This window comes from Ceratina calcarata, unplaced genomic scaffold (assembly GCF_001652005.2).
Source record: "Ceratina calcarata isolate Rehan_Ccalc_2016 unplaced genomic scaffold, ASM165200v1 scaffold27, whole genome shotgun sequence".
Lineage (NCBI taxonomy): Eukaryota > Metazoa > Arthropoda > Insecta > Hymenoptera > Apidae > Ceratina > Ceratina calcarata.
Window position 1 is genome coordinate 127,918 of NW_017149195.1, and position 19,678 is coordinate 147,595.

The following is a 19,678-nucleotide window of genomic DNA, read 5'->3' on the forward strand; positions in this document are numbered from 1 at the left end:
TTACTTGGACACACAATGCCAGTCGACGCAATTAAACGTTAGTTTGCACTGTCAGTAATGCAATTTCCGATTCGACCGTTTTTCAGTAAATTCTATTTGAACGTAACACCGAAATTGATTTCGGCAAATATGACTGTTATTATTATGATGTCAACATTTGTCTGCTCCCGACTACGTTCACTCGAAGCACTACTGATTTTCCACATTTCTCGTGAAATGAAAATAAAATGATCGTCCGAGTGAAAACTTTAACTTGATCAATTTTTTATAACTCTTTCAAAGAATGGCTCGATTTTCGAGATAAACTATGCTTAATATTATTAATCACAAGTATCTTTATCCTGTTGCCAAACTTACAGACAGACTCTGACGAGAGTTTTGGCTCGACGTGGACATTCCTATGACAGCTACTTTCAACGCTTTTCCTTGCCCGACTCCATACTGACTTATACTACTTGCAGAGGTTCCGAACTTCTGTTACGCTCGGGTCGTGAGAAGCGATCTTATTTTTTTTACGTGCATATACTGTAATATTGATTAATATTCCTTGTCGTAACAGAAATGATTATCAAAACATTTAGCTAGTTATTATAATAAATGTAATATTTGCCTGACTTCTAACAAGGTAATTTTACTGTTTATTATGGACTTCATGCATTTTGCTTACATAGCATTTGGCAGCCGTTCAAAACTCTTCTTACGAATTATGCTCTCAACATGTTAATTTCATACGGTAATGTATGTTTGCTAACTATTTATTTATAACGTTTATTAGCATTTCACTCGTATTGTTTGTATAAATGACTAATAGTAAGTAAAATAATACGATGAACGAAGACTTGTTCGACTGTATACACACTGTATAGTGTCTATTCATCTGCTCCATTCATTTCTTTGGTATTGATTATCAATTACCGATGAAGTTCCTTTGGTACGTATTGGTAAACAGGAAATGTTGGAAGGACGTAACATCCTCGTTTTGGGCGTCGGAAGGAGAGTCGATTTATCGGTCCTTTTCCATTCGTAAATCAAGGAGAATGCATCCTTTCCGGTAACACGCGGGACAGAAAGCGTTTCGTTTACGTATCCGTTAATTTACTGGAATCTATGAGCTCTTTCATCGTATCTTCAACGGCGTGCAGGAACTTCTCTTGAAGTCCACCGCGGACGCGTTTATTACGAGACAGAATTTGCATTTGTAATTTTCGTCACATGAAGAAGGGGGAACTAGTGGATATAATTGTTCGGCTAACGAGGATTTCGATATCGCGATGACATTTTTGTGAGTCTGACTGGCGTTGCATGGAAGCCGACCTTGCACGCAACATAACGATATGCACTGTCAGACGCTGTCTTTCAAGTTAAACTATTCTCCACGTTGTCTGACCCATTTCACGTCTGGCACGTTACGAAATATGGTAACGCATAGAAAGTCAATTCACGCTATCTCGGGCGAAGAACATTTCGTTTTCACCGGGGTGCGATTTAATTAAATACGATACGATCACCGTTAATATGCCAAGTCGAAGATAATATTAGATCGGCGCATATTAACATTGTTTCTAAAATTCATATGTATCAGTCTGATAATTCCGCTGGTCTCAGTGCTTACGTAATCGTTATCGTGAAATAGAGGGCGATTTTGATTCGAGTGAGAAACGATCAGTGATCATACGATGCACCCACCCTTGCTCTCTCTTGACCTTTCTCGTCATTGATCAGTGGTCTCGTAATTATAGCCACAAGGGTGGAAACGTGCCTCGTGAAATCACGGCGAAAGTCGGGGCCGCAAGTTCTAGCAGTTTCTGCACGGGGGGATAGCCGCATAATGTATCACGGACAGAATGCAAATGATCAATTAACTAGCTGTAAATCAATGCAACGTGGTGGGCAAGCTTTATCTAGTTCCACTGTCTGCGCTAGCTTAATGGTGGGCTGCGAGGGTTTCTACGCCAGGCTTTTATTTCATTCCTCCGCCTCCATCCACTCCACTCGCCTGTTCCGCTTATTCTCATCCATTCCTCGTTAAGAATATTTATATCCAGACCACGTTCGCTCGAGGACCCCGGGAACCTGAAGGCTCACCCACGGGACGGCGTAAAGATATTAAGCACCCTTAACCATACTTCGGTCTTCTCGTTTCTTTCCGCAATTACCTCTTTGTTAACGAGACAAAGGTTTCTCCTAATTGTTCAACCTATTTTCTGTTTAAATTCTGCACACTTGAGATAACCATTTCACACCAATTTTGTAAACACAGTTTAATGAAAAATTAACATCACAAAGGTTGAGTTCTGTGTTTTATTTTCTTTGGTATGTAAAATAATTTTCAGAATTTTTTTGTGAACCTTCTTTTTTTTTAAAAGTGTCGCAGTGAAGCGCAATCTACATAGATCGTTCGAAGTGTCATTGAATTCGTTAAGCTATTGCCACGGTCAGAACGAACCAAGCAACATGCATCGATACAAGATGCAAGCGAAGTCTCTCGATGATAGCGGTCACGTAATTTAAATTATTCCACGGCATCCGTCCTGTTCTAGAGAACATTTGCGAAATCTCACGGGCGAATCTCCAACTGGTCGGAATCCCTTTCGGCGTAGCTCGTCGAATTGATCGCGAGCAGTTTTCGAACGAATGCGACACGCGAGGCGCCGCTGATTGAACTTTATATCAACACCGAGAGTTTTATTGCTACCCACCTTCTGTGGTTAGGGGATCAGAATCAGCTGCAGTTTGGCATTCAATTTGCATTTCTCCACGTCAGATCGCGTGCAGCATTCTTTCTACCAGCGTACTTACATATTTCAACTGCGAATATGTGTTCAGTTTTTTTTTTTTTCCGACCAGGGGTAGTTACTTCCTTCCCAATTCTGTCACTGGCCAGTGGAAATTGCGGATAATGATCTCCGTCGTGCTTCGAATATTTATGGCATCAAATTCTAATTCCCGACGAGTCCCCCTTTTCTCTTCCCACCTCGCGCACGTCTCGTTGCCTTTTCTACTTCTTTGATCGCATGTCTACTACGGAAAACGACGTGTCATGATTGACCATGCAAAATCTGTTCACTGGTAATTACACAATTTTTGCCCCGTCGTCGGTTCTTACCACGTTTCTTCCTTTCCTTCTACATTATCATACGTCTCGTTTCGTACTAGCTGGTTCTTCACTTGGAAAATCAATAAGGACCGTGCAATATCCGAGTGGCTATTATTATCATAAATATGCAAGAAACAAACACGCACAATTGTTCTATGTAGTATACAACTTACTCAAATATTATTTTCCTCTCTCAAAATATGATTTCTCTTCGGACGTGTAAAATATAAGGTCTTCATTTATTTATTAAATAACGAAAAATTATCCAGGTAATATTTTGTAATTGTTTTTGTAAATCCTGTTCGTATTATTGATGAATATCAGAACGAGCTGTGCAGACTCTTTTTACATCTAATATAATGATTAATGGACTTTATATAATAAAACTTTTCGCGATAGCTTCGAAATATATGAGAACATTTTGCACATCTGGCACCGTTCTGCGAATGATCATCTAGGTAGATGAGAGTTAGTAGATTGGAAGATTGAAATATGTATCGGCACGATTTGCAAAAGTAAGCGAAATCCTCGGGGAGGCCTGATGTCAGCAGGGCTGGTTGAAGATATATGTTTCTTCGAATTCGCATATCCTACTTCTTTCGAGATTGCCTTATCCATCTTCATCGTCTCCTGCACTTTCGAAGTGCATTGCTTACTATACATATAGCTACTGTGACAGAAAACGAACAGCGGGAAGAACTGCATTCACGCTATTTCAATAAAAAAACAAAATGATATGGTTTTGTTATCAGGAGATTGCTGCGATCTTGATCAGTTTCCAAAAGCACGCGGAATGGCAAAGTCGGGAGGTGAAGGTACGTCCTCGAAGTGGTTCGATGTTACTGTACTCGAGAAAGAAAGTCCGTTACAGGCGGGATGGTTATTGCTGGAAGAAAAGGAAAGATGGGAAAACTACACGAGAGGATCACATGAAACTGAAGGTAGTCCCCTCGTATTTATGACATGAAACCGAGATGATTTCTACCGGAGCTCGTGGAAAAGAGATATTTGTTTCTTCGATCGAATAACAGGTCCAGGGAGTCGAATGCATCTACGGCTGTTACGTGCATTCGGCCATCCTACCGACGTTTCACCGGCGATGTTATTGGCTACTACAGAATCCAGACGTCGTCCTCGTTCATTACTTAAACGTTCCTTATCCGGATGGTGATGCAAAGCTAGCGGCGCTGCCACCGTGTCTCGCACTGCCGCCAGACAAGAAGGAGTGGACGCGAGACGAGCTGGCATCTCAGCTTCGACCCATGTTCCTCGGTGGAGATGACGATCCTAACAATTCTCATCTCACGCAACACTCGAATCATCCTATCGACATGATAGTTTCTCAGCTGTTAGACAGGCAAAGAGCATCTTCCACTTCTTCTACTACCAGTACCCAGCTTGCACCTAGGAGACTAACACCGGACAATCAGGTATATTCCTCACTGACGATGCCCGGACCACGTTATTCCTATTTAATATTAACTCCAATGACCAGGTTACTTCGACTACCGGAGGTCAGCAGTCGTCAACTACAGCCTCGCCGGCTCCTCGCGTATACTCAAGACATTCCCATACGACTCAGAGTCAACAACCGGCTCCTCTAGTTTTAAGTTTGCAACAAATTCAAGGTGGTGGTGGTTTATTGATACTCAACAGTCAACCGTATCACCATCAGCACCAACAACAACAGCAGCAGCAGCAGCAACAACAACAACAACAGCAGCAGCATCAACAACAACACCAACAGCAGCAGCACCAACAACAACAGCAGCAGCAGCAACAACAGCAACAACAAAGTCAGCAGGTGGAAATGCAACAGGTTGCGGAGCAACAAATTGTGCAGCAGACGAGTGTGGATAGAGAACAGCAGACTCAACAGGAGATAGATGCTCAAGAGAATATGGATCGTAGCACGGTGCAATCGTTGCCAATCGGGGGCACCGAGGTCACCGATTTCGCCGAGACCTTGGATCTAAGTCAAGAAGATATTCAACGGACGTTATCGGCGAATATGATACCACCGTCTCCGTCACCTTCTCCGGCGGACAACAGTATGATCAACCCGATGGATTTCATCGATTCATCGGATGACGTTCTGGTTAATTTGGACGCGTTCGACGTGTTCGGTGACCTACCGGAGCTCCACGATTTTGAGGCCGAACAAACTAAGCATGAGGAAAGGGGTGGTTCGGATAACGATGTGGGATGTCATCCTGGAACAACCGTCCATATCGCAGAGTACAGTCCAGAATGGAGTTATACAGAGGGTGGTGTTAAGGTGAGTACATAATACGGGAGTAAAGCGGTTGTATGTATTTATTTGGGTCTGAAGATTAATTAAATTTGATGTTAATCTTTGTTACAGGTATTAGTAGCTGGTCCTTGGACCGGGGGAAGTAATTCTCAGTCGTATTCGGTGTTGTTCGATGCCGAACCGGTGGAAGCGTGTTTGGTACAGCCAGGGGTTTTGCGATGTCGTTGCCCAGCCCATGCACCGGGAATAGCTTCTCTTCAGGTGGCGTGTGACGGTTTCGTTGTTTCCGATAGCGTTGCTTTTGAATATCGTCGAGCGCCAACGACCGAGCCAAGTCCGGAACGAGCTCTTCTGGATCGTTTGGCGGATGTAGAGTCTCGTCTGCAAGGACCTGGTCCTCCAACCCCCGCTGCTCATTTAGAAGAACGATTAGTGGCATATTGTCAAGTTAGTATCTTGCGTCTAATTCCTATTATTTTGTACGTACGCATAGCTGTTACAATCTGTATCGATCGGTTTTGTCATATAAATCCCAGGATGCTGTTGTCCGTCCGTGGCGAACCGGAGCGGAACCCTTACAATCCGGTGGCCCTACTTTGTTACATTTGGCCGCTGGACTGGGCTACTCCAGGTTAGCCTGCGCGCTCCTTCATTGGAGAGCAGAAAATCCTAGTAGTGTATTAGATGCAGAAGTTGATGCTCTGAGGCAGGATAACACCGGTCTTACACCACTCGCTTGGGCTTGTGCAGCGGGACACGCAGATACTGCCAGGATCTTGTATAGGTCAGTACCTCATAATTTTTTCTTCTCATGAACGGTTTCATCTGGAGAACTATCTGCGTCTGTTGGAATAGATGGAACGCGATGGCGCTTCGTGTGCGGGATTGTCAGAACAGGACTGCGACTGAGTTAGCCGCTGAGAACGGGCACACGGCTATCGCAGAAGAATTGAATCGGCTCGAAGCGCGAAGGCAAGACGAGAGGCTTTTCTTGCGACCCGCCAGCCCTAATCCTAGGAGGCCATCTCAAGACAGCGGTCTCGATCTGGCGTTGTGTTAGTCTCGTTTGCTATTATACTGCCCTCTTCCGTATATATACACACGCACATACATTCACGTCCAACACAAGAATCACGGTTCCCTCTCCTATAAAATGACCCGCGCCATAAAATAATCTCTACCCAGTAAGATTTGTAGTACAAGGTTGTAAGTCACGCGAGCGTAAAATTAATCAGGAAACGTAGCATTAAGGGGTTTATCGAAAAACACAGGTGGCTCGCCGCTGCTGGACAACATGGAGTTGTTGCAAGAGGATGACTCGTCATTAGCCCTCAGCGAGCAGGGAATGGATAGCGCTCCAACCCCTCAGGAGACTGTAGGTCCGTACCTTCCTCGTTTCCCCTTCTGTTTGTCTGTCTGTCTGCCTGTCTATCTGTAACTATATATTATATATCATGTGTATATACATATGTATATATTCGTAACTCTGTTCTCTGATACTTACACTTATAGATTCATCGGCCTAGATAAAAACGTACTGCGCGGGCTGTGATCCGTAGTATTCCTAGCTAAAACTGCGTCCCCTTACTCTTCTGTCTCTCTCTTTCTGTCTATTTCTCTATGTTTTTTAACATATCACACATACACTCATACGCGTACACGACAAATACGCATAGTACATGTTCTTTTTTTTTCTGTCTCTTAATCTGTGCATACGAGACGACCGGATATGGTCCGGGCTCGCTGTCCTCTAACTCCTCTGAACTCTTGCAGCTTAAAGCAGTATTGGTGTTGCTTGGCCTTCGTAACTGCTGGTGTTGGATGATTGCTGTGTAACGTCTAAAACTTTCTTAGCCGCCTATTGTCGGCTGCTGACTGGGCGGTTCTCCGGGAGATAGACAATCTCGTCTGTGGGCTATGCTAACCAGTTTTAAAAGCGGATATTCGTGACAAAAGACTAAACTAATGATAATCTAATAAGCAAATTGGAAACTACGAGACAATTTACACGAGAACACGTGACCTATACGGCCGACTAAATCGGGAAAAACGCACACTGTTGAATAGCACGGGCTACGTCGGATAACCCGTGGAGCAGAACTTTCAACGAGCTGAGAAAAATATGATCCACGCTCGCCATCTGATTTGCCTGTTCGAAGACGTTCGATTCCATGTCGTGTAGATATTTCCGCAAACGTATACGAAATAATCAGCAATTCTTGGTGTCACACGTCTCGTTAACGTTCGATTTGGTTCATCGTAAAAATGTGTTCACAACTAACAAAAAAAGCAAAACAAACGAACAAAAACCTCGATGTTGTGATCAATGTGATTTCGGCGGTCCCGTAACACCTTTTTCGAGTTTGGCTAGGGTGGTGATTCCTTTTTATAGGGGAAGAAGACGCGAGGGTGCTGACATTGGCTGAGCAAATTATAGCAGCGCTTCCGGAAAGGATCAAGAGAGCGGAGGGCGATTCTCCGTCTTCTTCCTCGCCACCGCCTCCGGCACCGCCCTTGTCATCTCTAGAAGATGCTTTGATGGAACAAATAGTAAGTATTCATCAGACTCTATCTCCATTTTTTTTTTAAATCTCGATAAGATTTCGACGAGTGTCTCTATATCTACAAAAATCAATTATATCGTGCGGTGATCGTAATTCTTATAGCCGCTCGATTCCGGAGAATTGTTCGATTCGTATCGTGAGGCATCGATTTCGGATGCTGACGCCGATGCTAGTCCTTCGAGTCCATCTAGCAGCTGCCTCACGCCGGATTCGCCGTCTCCACCGCCTACCACAGCCGACTTCTGCGAGTTCTTACAGCTGCAGCTGCAGCTTGACGGCAGTAACGGTCACAACGGCCACTACTATTCGACCGGCGGTGACCGGAAGTTTGGTAACGTGATCGGCTCTGGAATTTGCGGTACTGTGACAGGTGGAGGTAACGGGAACGGTGACGGGAACGAAGCGGATCTGAGTAGGCTCACGCTGTCCGATCGAGAGCAAAGAGAGCTATATCATGCTGCTAGAATGATCCAGAAAGCCTACAGAAATTACAAGGGACGTCAGAGGCAGGAGGAAGCTGAGAGACACGCCGCTGTACTCATTCAACAATATTATCGTCGACATAAACAGTACGCTTATTTTAGGTAATCTGTTTTTAGCTTAACACGTCGCGGTTATATTATTTATTTTTCGTTTCTTCTCGACCTCGATTTAACCAGGCGTACGGGTTCAAGTTTTATCGCATTACAGTACTGGACACGCGAAATCGATTAGTGTGAAGCAGCTCTTAACAGTTCATTTAAATTAGACGAAGTTCGGTCTGTCTTCTCTCTCCGAGGAATCAGGGCTCGTCGGGTAGGATAGGAGGGGTAAACTTTTAATTGGCACCGTAAATAATTCGAAAACTTCAGGAACTTCCTTACGTTCACCGCGGTGTTCCGAATACAAAATTAACCTGGCATTAAATTAATACGGCTCTTGTTTGAGATGAAAGCTTACCTTCGTTGCTTCTTTCGCTCTTAACCATAGTCAATATACATAGCGTGTCTTCGGAACGTGCCTTTGGAGTCTCTTATTTCACCGGTGTTCCACTTTCTCGCTCCGCAGACAAGCTACGAAGGCTGCTCTGGTGATACAAAGTAACTACAGGAATTATCGGTCCCGTCCGAGCTCAGCCAGTTCGAGGCAGCAGGCGGTTCATCAGCAGGCTGCCCATCAAGCCGCGAGGAAGATCCAGCAGTTCATGCGGCAGTCGAAAATCAAGTTAGTATCCGTTGGTGCACATAATTGCATTTCCTGTTGCAACGATGTGCACGCATTATTAGTTATGTAGACTTCTTGTTAGCACACGAAAGGCTTATCGTACGAAAGACATCTAAAGTTCTAAAGTCTCCCTCTTCTGTGTGTACTAATGCAGCTTGTCGTGGGACGATTCACGACCGGTAAGTAACGAAAACAAGTAGGGCGATTGTCGCGCGGCAAACACTGCTCGTTTATCGCTCCCGTATCTTTTCGAAGGATACCTACTCGCTCTTTCGCTTTCACCAGGACGATCAGTGCACCCTGTTTCACGACACCGAATAAAGAATCTATTGTTTCCGAATATGAATCATCTTGATTAGCTTCTGTGTTATTACGGAATGTAACCGGTGCTTTGTGTTTTCTGTTTTATATGTCTTAATCGTGTTTCTTAACGGAGAGTAACCAGTTTATGCAACGGTCCTCGTAAACGAAAGCTTCTCATAGAGACGAGAAGATATATTCTCTTCGATTATCACTTTGCTTCTCCTTAAAATAGTTCGAGGAACCGAACGACAGAATGAAATTGTATTTATATTCATCGAGAGGATGTCTTTGTAGTACGAAGTACTTTGATTTTCAAGCAAAGTGTTAATCGCAGTTTCATCGAATTAGATGCGCTCGTTTGTTTCGTAGTTGACGTGTTCTTCAGAGTGCTTGATCATTCAGTGTCATGTATGCACATTTGCAGTAAGTTAGCAGGGTAAATGTGATCTACATGAATGAATACGTTTCTCGAACTAGGCTGCAGAACGCCAGGGCCGTCGCAAACGGGAACGGGAGGCCGCCAGTGGGCATTTTACGGGGGGTTGCTGTCCCCCAAAGCTCGCCCTCATCTAGCCCAGGGGCCAGCCTAGTAGCCGCCAACCAAGAGGTCACTTAATTGACTGTCGATTGAACGGTACGCAGAACGGTGACGATACGTCGAAACCGAAGTAACAGAGCCTAGCCATCCACGATAACGGTCGTTGCCTGGTACGCTACCACGGAGTTATCGTCCGAAGTCCGCGATTGACCGATCGGCATGGATACGCCTTGCTCTCTATATCCCTGATTAATGTGTACCTGCCTTTTCACCCAAGAATCTTTTCACGTTTTGCATCTTCGACACTCACAGCCTTTAGCCAAAGGATTGTTTCTTCATACTGATCTAGTTTTTCTTTTTCGTTTCGTTTCACTTTATTCGATGCTGCGTTTTTATTCATATCCATTTTCTTTGTCCGTTTCCGTGGTCGACGTGACTCTAAGTGGTATCAGAGGTAGGTGATTTATCATGCTCTTTCTGTCACGTGTGACGCACGTGGAAAAGGCGATTCAAGCATACTAGATTATGTATGAATTACATACAACTAAAAATCGTGTTAAGGATCGAATCGATCGAAGCATGTTCGTAGAATTGCAAAGTTGCCTTCCGCTTGAGGCATCGATTGTCGAATACTTTTTACGACTGAGAGTACAAAAAGAGGCTATCTTGCACCTTTTTTTGGGGACGATTATACTTGCATTGGTTTTTGACATACTGTCCTAATCAGTTTTTACCCACTTTCTTCATGTTTGCAAACGTAGTACCGAAATCGAACGAGCCGTTCCCAGGGTATATTTTTTTTCGAACCTTGTCAATGTGCTCTGTTCGAGAAGCGTATCTTACGACTACGTTTCTCTTTCTTTTTATTTTCTCGTATTGCTAATTGTAAGCAATATTAGATTTGATTTTAATAGCAATGAGAAAAGAGCAGTATTGTTTAAGACTTGCAAAAATGTGGTTCAAAGAGAATTTTTTCTTTTTCTTGCTGTTTTTTTAAATAATTTATATATTCATAGACTTTAACTTATGTTAGATACGAATTATCGTTGAAAAGAAACTAGAATATATTTTGTGTGTTAATTTAAACGAAAACGAAATACTCGATTTGCTTGTTTTCTTTTTTGTTATTATTTTGTAACGTTTAATTATGCAACGTTCAGGGGAAAACGGAAACCGAGGAGTAAGTTTTTATTTATAGCTGCCATATAAACGCTTTACCTTATTTATTTTTCATGAAATTTACGAATTAGAATAATTCGTGACGCGTGTGATTTATTTACGATCGAGCATGATATAAATGTTCCATTGCCGTGACGACACTGTGCAATATTTGTTGTTACGTGGACGCTCTGAAGATATTGATAATTTATATAATTAATTTCTTCCTTGCACGGCAACAGTTTGTTCGTTGTTTTCAAACAAGAAAGGCAATACAATTCAGGTGGATAAATAAGAAGTGATCTTATTTTCGATGAAATCTTGTATATCTGAGATCTTAAGAAGAGAGAGGAAGAGAGCATGGACGAGTGAGCGTGTGAAGAAGAAAGCTGCTAGAGAAAAAGAGAGAACTAGGGAGAGTTTAATGAAAAAAGTGTATGAATTAAAAGTAACAAAAAGTAATACGTAAAAAAATTAAAGAGCCCTTTCTCCGTTTATACGAGGGGGCACTTCATCCACGGGCTGTGCTTAAAGTCACAGTATAATCAACTTAGTAGGAGTACATTTTAGGGTAAGATAGTCGATTACATTGTTACAAAACTACCTACCATTCTTCTCTCCAGTAGGGAATTTTTTTAAAAAGATTCTTTAGGTAAATGACAAGAGAATAGAGGTAAATCGAGGCGTAGCGAGGCGAAATATTATGCGCACGGGGGCACAGCCGTGGTACCGCGTTCAAATTGATTTAAGAAGACAAAAAAAAAAATCTATTGTGATAAATTAATGGTGATCCAAGAAAGTATTTCCGCGGAAAATACTAAAGAGAGGAAGCGTTGCGCAAAAGTTTCGGCGTCCCGTTCAGGGCGCGGGACGGGAGAAACAGACAGACAGACAGACAAATCCAGTATGGTGAGTCGGGAATGAACGTCGTGAAATTCTGTCGGGAAAATCTGTCGATAAGAAGGACCGATTGATCCTCGTCTTCGATATACATTACAGAAAATATATATATATACATATATATTTAAAAAGAAATCCTGTGTTGATCCTCCGATGTGTTAAGACAGGCTACGAAGTTTTTGTAGCGAGATAAAATTGTGCGGAGCGCGAATAGGTAAAAGAGAGAAAGAGAGAGAGAGAGAGAGAGAGCGAGAGAAAAGTGAATTATAATAAACTGTACACACGAGTCAATTCCAACGAGCATTTTCATGCCATTAAGCTTAAAGAATTATTAGTTAATAATGAAATGAAGAAAAACGGATGAATATGGTATGAAAAGGAGGAAAGACGGGGGTGAGGGGGAACGGATAAAGGGAAGAGAAAGAAAGAGAATAACAAATTCTTACACTCTCTTAATCATTGTTAATTAATTAATCACGATCCTATCGATACTTAAAATGAGAGGAGTAAAATAATAATAATTATTATTATATACACAAAACTATTATTATATTCATATTTTTGCTTATTACATATTTAAGAAACTATTAAACGAGGGCTAGCGAGTATAGTATATTACAAGAAGAAAAAAAAACGATTAAAAAAGCAAAAAAATGTATGGCCGATGGCGAAAAAGAAGTCTCACCTTAGGAATATTTTTAGTCTGTCGGGCTTGTACAACATCTCCGTGCGTGGCAATCAACTTTCGAATTTTATGGTAAAAAAAAGGAGTATTAACTTTTTTTAAGGAAGCGAAAATAAAAAAAAAGAATTAACTAAGAGGACAGCAATCGGAGCTTCGTACACACGCCGAAATATGTTATGGTGACTTTTCTTTCGAGAAGCGGTTGCCCGATCTCTAAACACGGCGGTCGCGTCATTTCTTCGAGATTCGAAAATAAATTGAGAAGTGATGTACTTGATAAATGAAAATATTTGCACACAGTATTTCAGCCGCGATTAAAAGAAAGTTGCAAGAATCGATCCCGTGGATCAAATATTTCAGAGTTCCCGTTATATTATTGTAGAATCTCATTAAATTACCACGTACATCAAGATTGTCGAGGTATGGAGAACAACGGGATTAAAAATATAAAAAAAAAAACGAGAAAATGCTATAAAAAATAATATTAATTAAAAGACATCGCTAGGATAGGCGCTTCGAGGATACATAAACTTTAAAAATCACTTAATACAAATTATTCTCAAAATATAAAAGTTTAATAAGTAAAAGAATTTTTAAATCTACATAAGAAAGCCAAGAGTCGAAGATGACTATAGATGATAGGAGCCGCATGGCCTAACTGCTGCCACTTTAATTAATTAAATAATTAATTATAACTTTATTACTATTTAATTAAACTCGATACAGATGAGAAAAATATGTCATGCCACTTTTCAAACTAAAACTTTCTAGATAACAGAGGCGAATCAGTAGGTATAGAGGACTCTATTAAAGAAAACTAACTTCTCTCTTAATTGGGAATGATTGATTCGCGCTATAGATTCGAATATTTCCAATTGTCCAGTCTCCAGAAAATCGCACGAGATATATATGCGTGTACGATGCCTCGTTAAAAACCAGCACGACTGTTCGTCTCTAATCGGCAGTGAAAATTACACAGAAACAGCGCTCCAGTTATCCTCGAACGATCCTCGAAATTCACTTCACGAATCGATTATTATTATTCGGAACATTGGCTATGAATTAGCAACAAGAGAATAAAAGGGAAGGTTGACAAATGAGTTGGCGGTTTAAAAAGAGTTATCATTGTACAAAGGTGAAAAATTTTGATAGGAAATAAAAAAATTGTCCACACGTTTATTTATAATGATACGACACAATCGATTTAAACGTCGTGTTGGTGTATTACGGGACATCCGTTAGGACGTTTGTATCACGATGTCGAAAAGGTCGAAACGATCGGATATCGGTGCCTAGCTCATGTTTTACTCACTGTTCCTTGATTAAGACGGTCACTTTGTACCTGCTTGCTGCCTGCCTGGCCCGTGCGTTACATGAACATACATATTTCTAGTCTTATTGAAGTATCAACGCTCTGTATTTTACTCGATGATAACGTCCACAAGTATGTCGCGTAATTTCGTTGTGATAATCCGACGGCGCGGCGCGGCGTGGCGTCCCGGCGTCCGACGCGGCACCGTCCAAACATGCGGTTTTTCTACACGATGATCGAGGAAGCGTAACGCCGATTTAATTATTTATTAAATCCCATTCGATTCGCGCAGAGCGACTATCCCGGAAGGTTGATGGTTTCGACAGCTGTTTCGACATCTGCATCCAGCCGACGTTATTCACGTTCGAAAATTCACGGCGTCGATCGCCTTGGTCGCGAGCCTTGCTAATAAGTACGTCTGGCCGTCGCGTCCACGAATGCACGAACGAGACCGTTCGATCAGCGCGTCGTTCGCCGATTTTGCTACCAAGGCGATTCTGGTCCCGCGAATCTTCGAACAATGGCGGCAATAATTTCAAACAAGTTCGTGCTACTTATAGTAGAAACGAATAATGGTAAAGGCTCCATCTCTTGTAATATTTTTATTATTGCAAACGTAATATTACATTATTAAATTATATTAAATAAAGGATTACGCCACTGTTTATTATTTATTGACTAACGTTCAACTAATATTGTAAATAATAACGAAAATATTTTATCTATATTTCCGATCTGGAGGTGTTGGGCAGGACAGCGTATTACCTCTTGTCTGATCTTAATTGGCGATTCTACGATCGTCGTTCGCCCAGCCCTCTATTGTTACACCATTTCATCATTGCATTTAATAAATTATATATTTATTGACTCAGCTACCTTTTCACTTATCCCCCATTATTTATTCGGTCTAACTCTATATAGCCACTTTTCCAGGTAATCTTAAGCCTCATCCAAAGTAATAGACATGTGTCTACGTACTGTCTCGGATTTGTGTTTGTGTTTTCCCTTCGATCATTATCCCGCAGATAATGGACAGTCCATAAGTGATAGGAGACAGAACACGGATCCCAGACAGTCCGCAGACACGTGTGCGCAGATAATTATCGCTACACCTGGACGGAGGTAATCAGCGTTATCGGAAAGAAGTAAATAAGGTGAGACTTATCTCTTTGACGAATGAGTTCCTTTTATTACTTCCGCAATAAGTTATTTAAAGCATACAAACGGTACAAACTGTATTGTCACTTTGAGTATAAATTAAATTAATTTACGCGGGTATAATGTGCGCGTAACAGGAAAACGAGAGGGTGAAAGAGAATGAGAGAGAGGAGGTAATTGGGACTTTTTTATGCATTTTCTTTTTTCTTTTGTTGAAGCTGAAATCTGTAAATCGACCGATATCCGAGGAGTTTTTTTTATCCGTTTTTAAAACACATTTCCATCGAAATAGGTTGTACAAAGTGGAACACGAAAATTCTATGCAATGGTAATACACCTTGTTAGGAAGTCTGAAACTTCTGGCTAACCGATCGAATAATATTTTCCCTTGAATAGCATTGAGAATCTCGTGGTCTGTACCAAAGGGCTTTCCCGCGCGATAATATTATTTTATTGAACACAATAGAGCTAAATGTTAGTTGTTAACACGAGCAAGCAATTAACGCGAAATTTCCTTAGGGAAACCAATATAAACGTCGAAGGTAGATCAGTTTTCACGCGAAACCCGCTGACCTGTGGAACCCGCAACCGCAGAAATTGAAATAAACTATAGAAATGCTGCATCGATTTTAATCGAAACTATATTTCCGCCCCTTTGGGATCGCTCTCGACCCTAGAACAATGAAAGCCGACGAAAACGAAGCTAAACGAAATCAGAACACTTGGACACGATGATTCTCGCGATCACATACGACGATGTTTCCCATAGACGTGACAGCCACACCCTCCAGACCTTTGAATTCACCGTCACCGCTGCCCCAGCCACCGAACGATCTGAGGTACGCACCCTCTGGGGTGAATATTTGTATCCGATTGTTGCCGGAGTCGGCGACGATGATGTAGCCCTGATCATCGACGGCGACTCCTCGTGGAAACTTGAACTGACCCTCGTCGGAGCCCTCTGACCCGAAAGAGGTCAGCACGCGGCCGTTCACGTCGAATATTTGGATACGGTGGTTGTTCCCGTCGCTGACGATCACGCGATTCGTGTTGCTCACTGCGATGTAGTGAGGGTGCTCCAATTGGCCGCGCCCGTTTCCGCAGGAACCAAATTTCCCCACGAACGTACCGTCCGATTGAAATACCTGCGAAAAGATCCGTTTTTTATCAATCTGTTTCACACGAAATTTTATTACAAGTCCTTCATTCCTTTCAGTATCACGCTACCTTCAGATAAGGGACAATCAACCCTTATACGAACCTATGAAATTAAACAAAATGCAAGGGGATCGAATATTGATGAGAGGTCACGCGTCTAATTCTCGCTATCGTAATGAATCACTCACGCTTCGTCCACTGTTGAACGTCGTGTCTCAAGCAAGCACCCTGTTTCCCATCGTACTAAATTTTTTCTCGTTACTCCCTGGCTCACGTATCTCGTTTCGTTGCTCGGGGGTTTAAACAAAGAATTACTCGAAATTAATCGTTTATTGCAGAAAAAGTTGTAGGCCTTTTATTCTGGACAAACTATACACAGTCTAGGTACACATAATTAAGGGCTTTCAAGGGGGTTAACGAACACTGAAACTAACATCGCATCTATATCATTATCGTATGTTCACAGTACAATGCAGGTAAAGAAATTTTACAAAGCGTCGACTCTTCTTTTCCCTCCCGTTCCCGATCTTCTTCTCTCCTCGATATCGGTACACGACATCGCCAACAATTTACAACACAAAGAAAAATAAATAGCAATACCGCGAGGACACGTACCTGTACGCGATGATTCTCTTTATCGCACACATAAATAAATCCAAGAGCGTCCGTGGTGATTCCCCAAGGATAATTAAACCGACCGTCGGCGGTTCCTTGGGAGCCGAAAGATCTCAGAAAACGACCGGAAGGATCGAGAACCTGAATTCTATGATTGTAACGATCAGCGATGATGTATTGCCCGATTCTGTTGACGGCCACTCCGGCGAGACAGTCGAATTCACCCTCACCGCTTCCGTACGTTCCGAATTCCTTTATGAAGCTTCCATTACCGTCGAATACCTACGAATTTCAACAGCATGTGAAATCCTGTTTTAAAACTATACTGCTATATGCATTTATAGAAAATTTAAATATGCAAAATGTATAAAGATTGCATCTAATGCGTATGGCAGTAGTTAAATGATAAAATAAACATTGATTTTTGAAACTGATATTATATATGTCTTATTTTTGATAAAAATCCAATCCCCATTTATAACTGTAGAATAAAATACAGTAGAACCTCTAAGGGTGAACTCAAGAGTTAATAGATAAACGATGTTCATGCTCAGTCGTGGTTCAATTATTTCTGTTGAAGTGATAGTTACTTGAACACGATGGTTAGAACTGTCGGCCACTACGATGTTATTGTCAGGGCCGACCGCGAGGCCTCTTGGCCAGGTAAAGCATCCGGCTTCGCTCCCCCGCATCCCGAACTTGAACAGCTGCCGCCGCTTCAGCAAGTAGTGACTCCTCCGGCCATTACTGCAACATTTTAAGAACGAATATATTATTAAAATATTAATCAAACATTCCTTTGTTGTACGTCGAAAGATTATGAATAATTCTTTTTAGATTAATGTATAAAGTTATCAGAAGAGATAAATTAGATTCGAATATGAAATTCCTCCTCGGTGCTTTTACCTAGTGGAGGAACCTGCTGCCGCGGGTATAACGAGAGCTGCTGTAGGGGACGTGGGGGAGCCTGACGGGTTTTTTTGATCATCGTCCGAAGATTCGAATGATGTTTGACCACCGTGCCTTAAAGGTAGTCCGAGCGACAACCTTCTCGACGTTGTACTTCCACTGCGAACAAACAGCATCTCTTTAATCCCCGACGGGAAACTACAGGTGTTATAATTTTTACGCGAATTTTTGTGTATCTATAGTTTCACATCTCAATACGTTTTCAGGCTTATTTCTTCGAAAGTTAACAGAGTATATTTATTTCTAATTTCGTCTATTCGGAAGAAGCAATGGTTCTCGTTCGAAGGAACAGTAATTAATTTGTTGAATGGCTCACCTCGATGATGGGATTGTCGACGCTGAGGACGAAGGCTCCTTGTCCTTGGTGGTACGATTCCCATATTTGTTCTTGAGATACCGTGCCCAGGAACTCAGAGCGGCGCCGTCCTTCTCCGTGCCGCTGGCTCTGTCGCGCTCCGGGCTAGGTTCCCTCGATTTCAGAGTGTGAGTGCTCCGACTTCGGGCTAATTCCGAGCCAGCCCCGTACTTGGCTGCCAAGTAAGCGTTCGGCGACTGGGTCGTCGGAGAGGGTGGTTCCTCGTCGATGTCGAGGTCATCACCGCCGAAGTTGTGCGAGCTTCTGGATCGCGCCAGCCGTTGTCTTCTTTCCTTCAACGCGGCGTACCGTGACCTCGTCGACAGAGGTGAATCGACCTCGGTGTCCGCGTCTCGTTCTCTCTCTCGTTCTCTTTCTCTTTCGCGTTCGCGGTCTCGTTCTCGTTCCCGCTCTCTTTCGCGTTCCCGCTCCCGTTCCCTTGCCATCATCGCCGCCTGGCTCCTGCTTTTGTTTAAAAACCTGCAACATCACGGAACGCGGGTTGGTTCGTTCAGATCGTCCTTATTAATCGAGAAGCTTGTTACTTGCTGGATTAAAATGGGAACATAATACATCATAGTAAATGTTTGTTGCAACAATTACGTAACTTAAACGTTCCTCAAAATACAAGTTGGAGCATTTTTTCATTCTACTCTAATTAATTATTAAGTGATTTTAAGTAACACTTTAAGTTATATTATTCTTGCGGTAGATGAACGATGCGTAACGTTGTCGTTCATTCGAAAAAGGTATGATTCGTTGTTCGCGTGATTACAAGCCACTGATTCGTATTTCATCGGGATCACGGGCTCGCGTAGACATCGACAGTTTTGGTTACTTTGTTATCGATGAGTAGAAAACAGAAGCTATGAATCTCTATAAAAGTCTTCGAGCTGTTAATTTCAAATTATGATGTTGTATGATTTCATAATGGAGTATTGAAATATCTCTTATAAAAGATACCTTTTTACTCATTTATTCGTTAACCAGTATTCAATGATAACCATACGTACGTCTTGCTATTCTAACGTCTTTTCTTACTATTGCATCAGTCCAATTATTATTAGTTGTACACGTAACGGGGTCCCATGGCAATTAATCACGACATAGGAAATGTGATCTGTGTCGGTAATAATACATTGCAGATGTACATGATAAGTAAATGTAGAACATTCAAACGATGCAAGCAAACTTAAACCTTTCATTCTGTAAAAAAAATATCCGCAATCTAGTAATCAATCGTGTTATGGTTAACGTGTAGCAAGAGCAATGCATTACGGATCTTAGAAGATTTTTTAATATTGCCTCCACTGCGTATTGTCAACAGCAATTGCTATAGCTAAACTTTATTTCGATGTGCAGATATAAAAAATGTATGAAAATGCGTATATGTACATATTATTTTAAGC

At 42.0% G+C, this 19,678-nt stretch overlaps 2 protein-coding genes across 16 annotated transcripts in view; one reads left to right on the plus strand and one right to left on the minus strand.

Annotated features, from left to right (window-relative positions):
• The window catches only part of Camta (Calmodulin-binding transcription activator), a 38,295-nt gene extending 23,414 nt beyond the window's left edge, over positions 1–14,881 (plus strand). For 4 of the 7 annotated variants that reach the window (XM_018021997.2, XM_018021998.2, XM_026812281.1 and 1 more), the window contains 11 exons: positions 3,850–4,038; positions 4,129–4,527; positions 4,593–5,375; positions 5,463–5,798; positions 5,888–6,135; positions 6,207–6,406; positions 6,623–6,730; positions 7,744–7,901; positions 8,018–8,499; positions 8,963–9,118; positions 9,899–14,881. In XM_018021997.2, coding sequence (XP_017877486.1) covers positions 3,850–4,038; positions 4,129–4,527; positions 4,593–5,375; positions 5,463–5,798; positions 5,888–6,135; positions 6,207–6,406; positions 6,623–6,730; positions 7,744–7,901; positions 8,018–8,499; positions 8,963–9,118; positions 9,899–10,037 — 3,198 coding nt within the window. In that variant the 3' untranslated portion in view covers positions 10,038–14,881. Of the gene's footprint in view, positions 1–3,849; positions 4,039–4,128; positions 4,528–4,592; positions 5,376–5,462; positions 5,799–5,887; positions 6,136–6,206; positions 6,407–6,622; positions 6,731–7,743; positions 7,902–8,017; positions 8,500–8,962; positions 9,119–9,272; positions 9,298–9,898 lie in introns of all 7 variants that reach the window. The other 3 variants (XM_018021999.2, XM_026812280.1, XM_026812282.1) reach the window with 3 other exon arrangements.
• A 299-nt stretch (positions 14,882–15,180) lies between these two features.
• The window catches only part of tn (tripartite motif containing protein thin), a 51,825-nt gene continuing 47,327 nt past the window's right edge, over positions 15,181–19,678 (minus strand). For 7 of the 9 annotated variants that reach the window (XM_026812270.1, XM_026812274.1, XM_026812275.1 and 4 more), the window contains one exon: positions 18,412–18,749. In XM_026812270.1, coding sequence (XP_026668071.1) covers positions 18,510–18,749 — 240 coding nt within the window. In that variant the 3' untranslated portion in view covers positions 18,412–18,509. Of the gene's footprint in view, positions 16,318–16,945; positions 17,228–17,535; positions 17,693–17,851; positions 18,014–18,230; positions 18,750–19,678 lie in introns of those variants that run through there. The other 2 variants (XM_026812279.1, XM_018022000.2) reach the window with 1 other exon arrangement.